The sequence below is a fragment of the Uloborus diversus genome, chromosome 5, assembly GCF_026930045.1.
Source record: "Uloborus diversus isolate 005 chromosome 5, Udiv.v.3.1, whole genome shotgun sequence".
Taxonomy (NCBI): Eukaryota; Metazoa; Arthropoda; class Arachnida; order Araneae; family Uloboridae; genus Uloborus; species Uloborus diversus.
Window position 1 is genome coordinate 88432643 of NC_072735.1, and position 15003 is coordinate 88447645.

General features: G+C 31.4%; 2 protein-coding genes across 3 annotated transcripts in view; one reads left to right on the plus strand and one right to left on the minus strand.

The window, feature by feature from the left end:
- The window catches only part of LOC129222999 (Golgi resident protein GCP60-like), a 74247-nt gene extending 61695 nt beyond the window's left edge, over positions 1-12552 (plus strand). Inside the window, exons 6-8 of the mRNA XM_054857563.1 lie at positions 1058-1241; positions 5469-5750; positions 8586-12552. Coding sequence (XP_054713538.1) covers positions 1058-1241; positions 5469-5750; positions 8586-8806 — 687 coding nt within the window. The 3' untranslated portion in view covers positions 8807-12552. The remainder of the gene's footprint in view (positions 1-1057; positions 1242-5468; positions 5751-8585) is intronic.
- Positions 12553-13958: 1406 nt separating this feature from the next.
- LOC129223414 (SUMO-activating enzyme subunit 1-like) overlaps positions 13959-15003 on the minus strand; it is a 71319-nt gene continuing 70274 nt past the window's right edge. For both annotated transcript variants that reach the window (XM_054858009.1, XM_054858010.1), the window contains one exon: positions 13959-14979. In XM_054858009.1, coding sequence (XP_054713984.1) covers positions 14872-14979 — 108 coding nt within the window. In that variant the 3' untranslated portion in view covers positions 13959-14871. The remainder of the gene's footprint in view (positions 14980-15003) is intronic.

Genomic DNA, 15003 nt, shown 5'->3' on the forward strand with positions numbered 1-15003 from the left:
TACGCATTTTTAATATTTTTCCGCTTTTAAGCCCAAGTGCCGATTTTTTTTTTTTTTTTACATTTCGAAATCTAATTCCATCCTCTTCCTCAACACTCGCTTATTTTTGTCTACTTAGCGATTCTACTGCTTAGACATTAATAACTTTATGCTGACCCTTATTTTCAACCCATCCTGTATTTTATTTTTTGTTGATAACTTCCACGCTCATCTTTTCACCATGTCCATTCGAAAGTTTCCATCCTATTGCATCTGAGTTAATTCAAGCTAACACCATTCGCAAAATTTAGCACTGATGATTACCAGACTTAACTAAGATATAGCTTATAAAGAAAGATTATGATTAATAAAGTAAATTTTATCTAATTTTTATAAACGTTTAGAATGGCAATGTATTTCTGTCAAGGGACTTGATGAAAAATACTGGCAGAGCTTCAGGATGTTTGAGTTCCTTTTAAATGCAAGGGTTATATTCAGCGTTTCTTAAACTTTTGACAATTACATCGGTTATTTTAATTTTGAAATTATGGTCAGTTTACTAACAATAGTAGCTTTAAAAACATTTTGTTAGAACATCTTTTAGATAATGTTTTTGAGTAATTATAAAAAATAGTAATTTTGATGAAGAAACAAACTGAAATAAAACTTGAAAAATGAAGAGTTTTTGAAAATTAAACAACCTAAAAATTACGTTTGAAGCACCTCTGCCACTTTTTGATAATGAAACCAAGGACCTCCCGAACCAGAAACTAGATCTACCCATGGTTACCATCATAGGGAAATGAATGATTTAAGGTTAGTGGTCACATGGATTTTTTTTCTCTTTTAAACATTTTTCAAACCTTTTTTGAAATCCTGATCAACGGACTGACTTCATATTTATTTATCAAAAACATTAATTTCTGCATAATGCAATGATTTTATCTGCTAAACTGTTTTTTTAGATCTGATTTGGCAGGATGTTTTCAAATTAGTGTATAAGTTTTTTATTCTTATGTAAGGTTCTTTAGTTATGCTGTATTTACAATCAAGTTCCTTTTTTGGCTCCACCTTTCAGCAAGGCGTCTTGATTCGGCAATTGCAAGAACAACACTATCAGCAATACATGCAACAGGTGCTTCAGGAGCAACTTTCTGGGAGCCAAAATCACAAAACAGAGCCCATGAACATCACAGAAATGGAAAGTCAGGCGGAGGCCTCTTTTGAAACAACCCCAGAAGCATCAGAGGAAGAAATAAGTGGTAACTTCTCAACATTTCTGTTCTATGCTAATTGATGCCCATGGCTATTCAGAGATTGCTAAAAAATGCAATTCAAAAGGAAGGAATAAGTAATTAAAACAAAGACCTGGAACCATCCTTTTCTCTCGGGGCATAATCATGACAGTAGTTATAGACATTATCTAAAATTTGATTTTCAATTTTACTGAAATTATATACAATAGTTCATCTGAATAGGACTAACTCAGTCACAGGACTAAATGTTTTGTCAGTTATTGGGAGGTGTCCGCTGTTAGGGAAGATTACTTTTCGAATTTTGCTTTTTAAGCTTATAGCAATCAATTTAAGAAATAATACGTTATTAATTAAAAGTACTATTATCATGATCTAAGACATCATAATTGCGTATTATTTACTATATTTGATTTTCAAAGAAATTAATCATCTTGTCTTGAATAAAATAAAGGTAATGTACATTAGGTAGGAACTAATATAAATAACCAATTCATTCATATATTATATAAAAATCTTCTGTGCGGACGTTTGTCACCATAAGGCTTTTAAACGGCTGGACCGATTTTGGTCAAATTTTTTGTCTGTAATTGAGTTGTGACAATCATGGTTTCGAAGCGCGATGGATCAAATCGGAAAAGTTTTTGTTAATTAATTAATTAATTTAAACATTGGATGGTTATATCTCTCAAATCATTAATATCTATTTTAACTTATTGTTGAGCAAGAATTTAAATAAATGATGATCAAGATAACCTGTTGCCAAAGGACAATAAGAAAGCCAGCTCTGCTTTTTGTAATGAAATTTCCTACTGTGATATGAGCCGCTCAGAAGCCAATGCGGTTAAGTCCATTTTTTGATATTTTCTGATTTTCGGAAATTTTGATGAAATAAATAACAATCTTCTTAGTTATTAAAGGATTTACTCTTTGGTTACTTTTTTCTAGGTTGGACAGCCCTTTTTTTAATAGCTTCTGAATGTATTGTATAATAATTTCAGAAGCCTTTGTGAATAAGTCCACTTTTATCAACATTTTTTTACATAAACTTTAAAATAAAAATTAAATTCTTCTTCTTCTTTCGATATTTGTTGGCAACACTGAAAAACAAGAAATTCATAGTAACTGTAACCGTTACCTTCTAATTATAATTTTTTGAGTTTTGATGCATGTGCGTCAGAACACAAAAATATTACGTTGAAGTGTTTGCGAAAATTATTAAGTTATCAAAAACATTAAATAAATTTTCTTCAATAACTGTAAAAACTCTGACTTTTTAAAATAATAAAAAATATTTATTATAAGGGAATAAAAACTAAAAATGTCAATGGAAATAGAACATAGTGAAAGTAATACGATATTTCATTCTAATTCAAGGAGAATTAACTATATTGATTCTGATACATAGATAACGAAGATATAGAAAATAATCAAAATAACGAAAAGTTGGTAGAAAACGCAGCAGGAATCCTGGCTGAACCAACCAACGATCTGTTACCAACAGAAAAGAATCAACAAGTGGACTAACAGTCAGTTGGCTTAATATGAGATGGATAAAATTGGAAAGGTCAAACCCAAGCAGCATTAAGTTCAAACATAATTTTGACGAGGGTGATATATTTCATGTAATTGATATAAAAAAAAGCAAAAATAGGTAGGCCAGTAAATTTAAAAAATATAATTCATTCTATATTATATCCTAATGGCAGAACAATTTCAAGAGAAACAAAAAAAGACATCATATGTTTATTAAAGTATATACCTCAAATTAAACACGACTTTTACAGGACATTAAGGACAACACGTAGAGATCAAGATTTACATTTAAATAACTCGGAAGAAGATGATGTTTGTTATGATGAATAAACATAAAACATGACAATAAATGTTATTTTATATTTTGTTCACAAATTTCTTATCTTTTTCAGCTGCCAAAAGGTATAAGTCCTAAACTTTTTAAGATGCTGTCATAATTTGAATAAATATTTACGTTTTTATTTACACATCCTGTACATATCTTGTTTTTTTTGTAGAGTTTATACCTCTAAAAAAGTCATTATACACTTTTTTAATTAAATTAATAAACCAGAAATTTTAAAAACTAATGTATCAAAAAACATTAATTTTCTCAATTTTTTTGTTTTGGACTTAACCGCATTGGCTTCTGAGCGGCTCATATGTCAATTAAGAAAAGATAAAACTTAGAGAGAGAGAGAGTGAAGCCTTCATTTCTCTTGAAAGCAACGGTTTTAGATCCCGTGATATATTTTAAAGTATAAAGTACTGGAAGGCTCACGCAAAACGTGTGCTCTGCCGTCGTAGACGGTCTTTGGTTGAACCATGTGACCGGATTGGTGCTTTAGGTTTTCCTAACCAAATAATCAGAAAGTATCGTACCTAGCAACATTTGTTTCTCGGCTCAAATCCATCTGAGTTTTGGCACCAATGTCAAGAAGATTTTAAGGATTATCTAACTAATCTGTACATTATTAAAGGAAAAGAAGATGGAATTTAAAGACGAAACAAATTTTATTTTCGTCCAGATAAATTACAACAGGGTAGTTCTGTATATAAAAGATCAGTGCAGTGGAAGATCTTTATCTTTGGTGGAAAGAACAAACTCGGCAATATATGAAGTTTAAAAAGTTTTCCTTCAAGAGATCAGGCCGCTAATCGGTCGGAGTTGGCTTCGCACACTGATCGGCTGGATTACAGTAACGTGGTGGCTTGGCGACTTTGGCTTTAAACAATAGAGTTGTGTGATCATTTGTTTATATTTTAGAGCAACTTTTAATGTAACTAATTTTTTGTTTATTTGGCGAAATATTTCAAATTGCAAAGAATTGGTTTTTCGTTTTTATAGAGCTTTTAGTCATTTCAGTTGAAGAATGTTTATTTTACATCGGGAGGGGGGAGGGAGGGATGAGTGATTTTCGCTCAGAGAACTGGTTTTACCTTTATCATTTTTCTAAACGATATCCTTTCGATTGTTTCATTCTTTTTCATATGGGGGATGTTGCAGCGGGATTTCCAGTTTGTTCTAGATGGGTAGTTAGAGTTTTACACTTAATATCTAAGGACGCTTTTTAGCCTTTGAGTATGGCTGAAGGAACAAACCAGCAAGTACGGGAGAAAATATAGTTAATAAAACAACTGCTCAGTGGGCATTAGATAAATCAAGTTGTAATAAATATAAGCAGTCTGTCACCATAGCAGCTTAAAACATTTTTTTTAACCTATTTTTTTCAACAGAACGGTTCAAACACTTGGATAGTTTATTGAAATTTTTTGTCTTTTCAATTTACAAAGTTTGAACAGAACAACGTCTGTCGGGTCCTCTAGTATTCCTATAAGATTTTATAGATTTAACCACCTTTTTATCTTAAGGATATGTTTCTCCGATATAAATACTAAAACTGTTGCATGAATCTCTCTGTAGTCTATCCCCTCCCCCTTCAAAAAAAAAAAAAAAAAAAAAAAAGAGCACATTTTACTGCATGTGTTTGGAAAAACCCTAATTTCCATTCCAATATTCTAATCCTCATCATTGTCCAAAAGAGAAAATTGTTCATTTGGTCTTCTAGTAATAAATCTCGTAACATTCAGCTATGATCCACATTTTGCTAAATTTGTCTGTCCTCTTAAAGTTTTAAAAAAAATTTCAACTAGAAAAGTTTTGGGCAGACAGTGCATCATTAACTTTGCTTTTTTCACGATACTCCAGAGCATCAATTTGTCCTTTTAATGTCAACCTGTTTAGATTCTATTTCAACCTGTACTTTTACACTAAATTGACTCATTTTTAGAAAAGCTACACAGGGCTACTTGAAGCAGCTACTGCAGAAAAAAAAAAAAAAAAATCTCCAAAACAGATTTGAACAGGGAAATAAATGATACGGGGGGGGGGGGGAGAGCACAGTTTAAAATTTTGTCAAAAAGTACAAAAAGAATAAGTTTTTGTTCAAATAACTCTGTTATTTGGTGTGCTTGCTATTTAAAGTAAATTGTATAGAAAAACCTATCTTAAGGGACTGGGACTCTTTCAAGTCCTCAATATTTTCCTCTTTCTGAAACATTTTTTGTCAAAGCACTAAACATTTTTTGTTCAAATAACACACTGACAATGTTCAAAAATTGAATACTTGACCTGTAGTTGAGTTTTGAATAGTTTTTCTTTCTGTAGTGTATATGGAGGTCCAACTGTAATTTAAATTTGTTTTTCTTTTTGCTTCCTAGATCCTCTTCCTCTGGCCGCAGCTTCAATGTGGACTCGTAGGGACATTTCTGAGTTCAAAGAGGCGATACGCAAGGAGGGAGGGGATGGCATCATCAAAGTGGGCCATGGTGAGACTGTGACTGTACGAGTTCCCACCCACAGCGATGGGACTTGCCTCTTCTGGGAATTTGCTACTGATAGTTATGACTTGGGCTTTGGCGTCTACTTTGAGTGGAACGGCAACCCAGACACACAAGTCACCGTGCACATCAGTGAAAGTGAAGATGAGGATGACGATGAAGGTAAGGCAGTGCTTTCCAAACCTTTTATTCCTGCATCCTCCTTCTTTTCATACAGAAATTATTCTGCCCTAACAATTTTCTTACTAGTTTTAATTTCATATATGCTATACTGGTGCTACAATTCATTTAATGTGTTAGAGAAACAATACCATATTTTAAATAAAGTGGCGTATATGTTCTGGTATAAGTCAAGAAATTTAGTACAAAAAGCAGGTTTGAAGTTGGCAGGGTTCGTCGATTTAAATCAAGTGTTTTTTTTAAACAAAATCATTGATTAAAATCAGTTGATTTTATTTTTATAAATTAATTTTGCATTTTTAGATTGTGTTGATTTAAAGTTAACTATACTGCATTAAACAATCTTAACTTCAACTGGCAAAACTACATAGATCCCTCTTTCTGTGTGTAACATATTTTCAGACTCTTGCAATATTGCTTTTTCTCCAAAATTAGTGGACTTATACACAGGGCAGAATTTCCTAAAATTTTTCTCCCAACTATTCTGGGAAGAAAAACACTTAGATTTTCCCGATTTTAGTCCAAGGTTTTTCATTAAACTCTATTTACTACTATAAATTTATATCATCCGGCTGTGAAAAAAAGACTTAATAATTACAGTAAAAGACAGACAACTCAAAAAGTGCCGGAAGTGCCAATTTTCCCCTATAATTGGTCAGCTTTGGTCTGGTATAATTAATCAGCTGGTGCTCATTAAAAGTAAAACAAATGCAATATTGTTAAGACAAATTTTTTAATATTAGTTACAAATAAAAGCATCAACTAAAAAAAAATCCTATTTCCGAAAACGAAGCCTTTACAAAAATCGTGATCAAAACAAAAAAGAAACTTTTGAACAAAAAAGTCCCATTTTGATCATAAACATATTCTTTACTCTTCATTTTCCTTCTTTATTCAAAATCATAAAAACCTATCCAGATTTTTTTTGGAAAGTAGAAGGCTGGGCTTTCCATTTTTCCCTGATTTCCTCCATAAAGGTGGGGAGTTGTCTTATACATGGTAATATAGAGTAGTTTTATGCACCTGAACATATTTAATTGAAATGACTATTCACAGTTTTACTACACTTTACAAATTTTGAAAATTACAGGAAAACACGCTTAACACTCAACACACAACAACACTTAATGCAATTGCAGACAATGATATGTGTCCAATTGTTTATGCCGATGGCGAAGAAATAGAAATTCTGAATTGCAGCTCAATTAACAATGGTGATCATAACAAAACAGTTTGTGAACTGACAGTACAACTTGTACTAAAGTACAACCTACTTCTACCATAGCTGGTCAAACAACCGATTGTAGTAGAAACAAAAAATAGACAAAATAAATTTAAAAACAATAAAACATTAACTATATTATTTGTAGAAAAAGTCATGAAGTCAAATATACAAAAATAAAGGATGCTGTGTGCAGTTTCAATGAAAAAGTTTTTAACTGGTTAGTGATTTGCTTTAGTGGTGCGACATCGATGTCAATGTTTTCGAAACATAGATCAAATAATTAAAGCTTGAGGGTTGATATTTTTCTTTGTCAATGTTTTATATTTGAACCAAAAAATGTGAATATATTTACAGTCTATGATGAAAGTTTTTGTTACAGTTGAACATGGATGATTCAAAGTGCAAACTGCTAAACTTTGAAATATATTGTTATTTTACAAATTAAAAAAATACCTACAATGTAATAAGTAATATGTAAATTCACGAACCCAGTTCCCCTCAAAGCATGACATCATTAGTGGATGTCCTAAATAAAGATAGTCCCTAAGAGCTTACAGTTGCAAACAAAACCTCATTTTATTCCAGTCTCATTTTCACAAACAAAAAAGTGTTTATACAATGATCATTGCTTATTATTATTATTTTGTCAAAAGCGTTTCATACCTGCATGCAGTACCAAATCCAGGATTTTGACCTAGGGGCGGCCGAGGTCATTTAAATTTTATGCCTGCTGACATCACGAAAATTGATTGAAGTAAACAAAGCATTTTTAAAAACTATATAATTTTAAATTGGGTATTCAGGGGTAAAATTTAAGAATGTAAGTCTGTGTGTGTGTATATATATATATATACATACAGTGGGGGGGAGAGAGAGAGGGGGGGAGGGAGAGAGAGAGAGACGTTTTTTAAATTGGTCCCCTGGAGTCTAATATACATTAACCTATACCAATTATACATTGTTTCATTTGTACGCTTTTTCATACAGTCCCTTCAAAAACGTATAAACGGTGCTTTACTGTATATATAAAAAATCATGCATTTTAGACAGCATTGATAAGCAATTTGAAGAAAAAATCTTCAATTCTTGCTACGAATACAATAAAAAAACACATGGGAATTGTAGGTGGTGTAAACAAAATAGAAGAAAAGCTGAAAAATCGTTAACTAACAGTTAAAAACAGCGAGAAAGGCGACAAAATTTTAGGAATCGATACTTAACGTGAAAAAAAAAGAGATAAAAAGAAAAAGAAACAAAAAAAAAAGTAACTATGAGCTCTGCGCTTTTTTCTCCTTTCCTTCTTTTAGAGTTATGAATAGAATTTTGGAAAAAGTTGAGCAAAATTTCCGAAATTCAGAAGAAAATTTCAGAAAGCTAACATCTTTTACTGTCAAATTCATGTATCAACCTTAAAGAAGAGCAAAAACAAATTAAATTATAAAGATTGGATGGATGTAAAAAAATATATTGTTTCTTTAAAATATAGTTTGAGTCTGGGGATGGCTGCAGCCTCACAGCTGTCCCCCCGGATTTGCCACTGCTTGCATGATACAGTTTTATTACTTTTTATAAATTCTCCTATTCTTTTCCAGACTTAGAACAAGCCAGACACGACATAGAGAAAGGAGTTTCGCTTACGGACAAGCCTCCCCTCAGTGTAGTTATACCAGTGTACAGAAGGGACTGCCATGAAGAAGTTTATGCTGGAAGCCATAATTATCCAGGCCAAGGAGTTTATCAGCTGAAATTTGATAATTCATACTCTTTATGGCGCTCCAAAACTTTATATTATAGAGTATATTATACGCGATAAAACTATTTTAGATTATCACCAGAAAATATATCTAAGCAGTTGTGCTAAAAGCTGATATTAGTGCACTATTTATGTTGGCTTGAACAGTGATTTCTTTCAATTTTAATGCTGAAAACATTTGCCCATATGTACAGGTATACACATGAGGCTTTTTAAAAGTCAGATAGGAACTATATTTTTCAAAAATTAATCTTGTTAGATTCGAAACTGCGCCATAACATTGATGCAAATTGAAATGACAAAAGTAGAAACTGTTTTGCTTAAGCCTTTGGAACAAAGAAAAGTTTCAACAAAATTTGAAATTTTCAAGAATTTTGAACTTGTATTCAAATTAAAAACTTGTAACAAAATGTTTGTCTAGTCATTCACAGGGAACTTGAGATACGATACTTCAGTTTGAGTCGGGACTGTTTCTATTGGATTATTGTTTATTGTCATCTTCTAGTTTTCTGAATTTTTGCGTGATTAAAATTTTTGTAGTGAAAACATTCAGAGTTACTTCAATAAAATTCTGATCGAAATTTTGAAAAGAAAAATAAGGTATTTTAAATCAAAAGTTTGTACAAGTACTAAGATATTTATAGAATTCTCGGTCATGCAGTTTTGATATTGGTGTTTTTAAAGGTAAATTTACACCCAAGTTTTGAGTTAAAATAAAATGATGTTTTACTTTGAAATGTGATTTATCTTTTACTTTTCGAAATCGCTTAAAGGTTCGAACATGTATTTTGAAGTTATTTAGATGTGTTTTCTTCTGTTTTTTTTTTTTTTTTTTTTTTTTTTTTTGGAAAAAATAAGATTTTTTAAAGCCCTCAAATGTGTATAACTCTACCATATTTTCTGTGCATATTTCTAAACTATTTTTTTACTTGTAAGGATTAAGTATACAAATGTAATTTCCTTTATATGAGAGAACATGTTTAACATTTTAATCCATAGGCAAAGAAACATAGTTCCGTAACAAATTAAACATTAGACAGATTGAAATGTCTTGAATGCTGAAATAGCTTTGATATAAAAGAGAAAATTGTAAGTTCATTAACAAGCCATCATTGTAGCAGATTCACCATTAAGTTTTTAAATGTATTAGTAAACTTTTCTTAATGTCTTTCTTAGATTTTTTTAGCTTTTACTAGAAGTTGAAAATAAACAATAATGTTTTGAATAAAATGTTGTTTTGTGTAATGATGACTGTCTTGAAAGTTAAATCAAAATATCAAGTTCTGTGGAAAAACTCAAAAATTTGTTTTTAAAATCATATAGAGATCAAAAATCTTTGTGTTGCAGTTACTTCTTTAATTAAACCCTAAGACACAAAATAATAACTTACGAAAATACAGTCAAAAATTAAAAGCAGGTTAAAAGTTGTTTAAAAAATATTGACAATAACATATTGCATCCTTATGTTTAAAATTTCAAGAACATATACATATATATTTTGAAAAAGATTTTTTTTATTAATTTCAATGTAATTGATAAACAGCATTTTTAATATGTAAGATTTGAAATCAACTTATAAAACTTGTTTTCAGAATTTAAAGGACAATTTTTTTTTTTTTTTGATTTAATGAAATTTTAATTTTAAGAGAAAAATAACAGGTTTTCCAAAATAAAAGATTTTCTGGAGTGAATATACCCTTTTGTATTATACTGTGAATGAAGTGCACTGAATGAAATGACAGAAATATTTTTGTACTGAGAGAAACATACTATGCATCAACTTGATGCACTGCACATTGCTAACACAATGATCAAAAACTTTAATCCTTGTGAAATTTTGACTCTTACTAAAATGGTAAAAACACAGGGATGTAAGTGGGACATTTTCAAGTTTTGAGTGAAAGGCATTAAAATGTAGCAGCCGTAGTTAGTAATGACAAAAATTAAATCCGTTTATTTTAGCATCGTTTAAATTTTTTTATTGAAAGCACAATGCTGGAAAAAAAAAAATCCAAGTGTTGACTTGCAGATTTTTATGTAGTGACCTCCTGAATCCAAATACAACATGTTTTCTCCGTTATCTAGTTTCTGGGGGACTTTTCCCCAGCATTTTTTGCTACTCAATAATTTTATAGTCATGATTTTCATTTCGGTAGGGGAAAAGTATTTTAAATGTTAAATGTCTTCTGAAAGGTTAACAGGATGAAATATTTAAAAAATAAACATTTATATCGAGGAGAAAGGCTTTATATAATATATATCAAACTCTCATGATGGAGAAGAGCTTGAAACATTTATTATTATTTTTAAATTTTATTATTTTTTTTTACAGTAATACTGGCAAGATAAATTTTTGCAATTAATTTGAATATAATTTTAGCTCCCCTCTGCATTTTTATTTTTTTTTTTCAAAATAAATTATCCCCCCCCCCCACCAAAGTTGAGAGCAATATTCTTATTTAAAAAAAAAAAAAAAAAACAGATCATTATGATTAAATAATTTTTAAAAAGAATGACATGCTTAAACTGTCTAAAAAATTCTTCAATTACAGTATTTTTTTTTTTAATGAAATAATTATTTTTAAAATTCCACCAGAATTTAAAAACTACATGTAGCTTGTAAACTAATGAGGCATAAGTGTACATAATTTGGTTTGTATCAAAGATTGTTTTGTACATATTTTGATTTGATGCATTATTTCACATGAAATCTGAAGTAGCAATGCATACAGGATGCAATTTTTTTCAAGGCTTGGTGAATATGCAATTTTGTTTTTTGTGCTGGTGAAGTCTGCAGTTGTGTATGTCTGCTGTGCAGATAACAAAGATGTTTTGTTATTGTATTATAAAACTATTTAATAAATCATTCTTTATTGAAAGCATGATTTGTTTCAATTTTAAATAAGTTGCTACTAAAACATACAGATATACAGTCGACTTGTGCTACTACGCCAAATGGCTACAACACGAGATTTTCATGAGTAACAAATTTTAGAGCTAATGTGAATACCTAGTCCTAAACATGAATCTTTTTGAAAGGGAATCACAAGGCTTAAGTATCGGCTTTGTTATTGGCTACTAAATATTTGCTTCTTGAACGGATTTTCCCTTTAGCATCGCAGAAGCCCTACACACTACACTATTCTCAACATATAGCTTTGTTAGTTTCAACAACTAACCACTTGGAGTCTTCTGGTTTTTTTTTTTTTTTTTTTCATTCTAAGTTGATGAAATATAATTTCACCTGAGCATGCTCTCATTGAGAAGGAATAGATGGAGAGGGTGCAACCCTGCTACTGTCTGACCACGGATTGTATGGAAAGACAAACATCCGTTTTACAGCCAGAAATGGACAAATCTATCACTTTTAGCGATGTCAGCTTTTGCAGAAGCAGAGTCTCATTCAAACGAGCGGAATACACGCATCAAATTTTTACTTTTCTCCCTCATTCAGATAGATTTGTCTCATCTGGATGTTTGAAAATTCCATACAATACGTGGTTGAACAGTATCCTGATATGGCAATAGTACCATATGACCTGACAACTTCGCGTTTACCGTAACCGCTGAAGAAGAGTTTATTAGCTGAAGCCAGGAATGACAAAAGCATTTAACTGTAGAAGGGAAAAATTTCAGCAGCTGCATCAATTCGTTGAATCTGTCAAGCATTTGGGGACAGGGCTGTGAGTGAACGTACATCAAGGCAATGATTCCAAAAATTCAGAACTGGAGTTTTGTTCTCCTGGAGCATGAATGAAGAATGGCTTTCACTGTAACAAAACTGTTAAAGAAGTAAAAGCACTTAAATGCAGAAATTCAACACGAAAAAATCTTTTATTACTGAAAACAGTGTAGATAAAAAACAGTTGAAAGTGCAGGCAGAAATTTTCTGCACATCTATCTCTTCTTAGTTATTTGTTGACTTCTGTGCTATTTTACCTAAATTTTTTCTGCAGCTGCACAATTTTTATTATTTTTTTGATTTGCGAGCCCATACTGCCGTTATTTTTTACTGCCCCTATTTCCATTCTAGCGGGTGCTAGATTGAAAGACATTAGAACTCGGTGATTCATCAAGTCAAGTGATCAATATTTAACAGTAACAAGTCAAAAATGCAGCAACACTTGCCCATAAGCATTTTAAACTAGCTTCTGGTTTTTCTGATTCTTTTCAGAATTCCGAATTTTATCGAACCTTCAAAATCCCCGATAGTTCCCGGTATGCGGACGCCCTTTGCTCCAGTCCCATACAGTCATTACGTTAGTGTAAAAATTCTATCACATCAGCAATTACTCTGAACTGGCGATTCAGATTCAACATTTAAGAGCGCACATGGTTTTTGTTTATGCATGTAAAGTTCAGGGGGGAAAATGCAAATAAATAAGAAAAAGTGAAAGGAGGATCAAAAATAGTGAGCGAAAAGAATCTCCTTTAAATGGAGACAAAACGAGATTAATTTTAAAAATCTGTGAGAATAGCGAGCAACTCCAGTCTGCAATGCCAGTCGATGAAAATTAGTGGTTATGAAAGGGTGTAAAGATTGAAGCATATTTTCAAACACCCAATTTCTCTTCTTTTTTTTAAAGCAAACACTGAAGAAAAGTCATAGAACTTCTTTCCATCCCGTCCTCTGTCTCGGAAATGTTTATCAAGACCAAAATCTGCCCTGAGATGGAAGGTCCAGCACCCATGATTATGACTCCTACTGTACTTAACTTGGAAATTCTAAACAAATATTAAACACAGAAAAATTTGTTCTTTCGGTTAGTGCCAATATTTTTAACTTAAAGGTAAGCTCTCACTATTAAAATGTGTAAAACGCTAAACCGATTTTTAATTAATATCTCCGGTAATTAAAGTTTTACGAAGAACACTTTTGATCAAGTCACCTTTGGAAAGAAAAAAGAACTAACAAAAATTGGTTCACAAGGTGCAATAATGCCTCAGAAAAATACACAGATATACATGTCAAACTTGTTATCACCTTCCTTGTTGCGTCAGGAGTTAAAAATTTGACTTTGTAATTTTGGTACTGATACCTTGTAATTTAAATAAATAAAAAAAATTCATTTAATTGAAATTTAAAAGTGTATTCCTATCTATATTTAGAATTCAATCTATCTATATTAATACCTATCTATATTTAGAATTCAAATATGTGTTGTAATTTAAAAACATAAAAGATCCATCAGAAACATAGCAGATACGGATCTTTATTTTTCCGCAGATATGGATACAGATATCTGGCACATTGCTAGTGGAGCAATATGAAACAATGAAAGCCAGTCCCTGAGTTCCACAGGTCTGTTGGGGGGAGGGGGTGTCACTAGCTTTGCAAGTGATGAGGAGCCAATATGCAGTCCCATTAGAGACAAATAACAAAGAACACATTTTTTGATGCATTCAACGTATCTTTAAACATTGCAATTTTGGTTAATCATTGACAAATTATGGCAAATTATTCAAAAGTTTTTCACCACAGTTCAGGGTTTAAGCTGAGTTTAAAACTTCTTTAGCATAAAAGCTAACGTTAGTAAAATAAGTTTAGCAAAATGCTAAAACATCGACATTTAATGAAGTCCAAAAATTCATTTATTAGGAGGTCAGATTGCAAATAAAGACTCAGTACTGGCTGTTGAACTTAATAGTAATTGAAACATTTTCTGAACTAAGAATTGTAATATGATTAAGTTGAGTATCGCTGTTCTTGTTTAATAATCTCTCGGATCATGCTTCATGCATAGTTTTGTTTTTTAAATTCTTTATTTCTGTACTTTTTTATTTGAGCAAAAAAGCGAAAACGCCTTGTTTTATTTTCGCAATTTAAATAGGTTTTTCGCATTTTGCGAAAAATGCGACCGTAGCGGAAACCCTGCCACAGTTCAAGATTTGGCAATTAAAAAAGTCCAGAATCACGGGGTCAGCCAGAAATAGTTTCACCCCAACACTTGCTTCAGGCAACTAAATTTGAGGTGTGCTTCCATGATGTAAAAGTAAAATAAAAAAATCAAAATTTACAAATAGGAAGGAAAAGTAAAATACGAGCTAGTCTTTGTCAGCATTTCTGATTGAATAACACAATTATCAATGAATGAGTGAAATTTTAATGAAATAGACAAAAGTGATTATTTTTTATGTTCATCAGGAGGAATAAATGCTTCTACAACTCCATTGCAATCTTCACCATTGAACAGGAAAAAATTGTACATCAAATTAACATGGTTTGAAAGACTCTGAAATAGATGACACACATATGC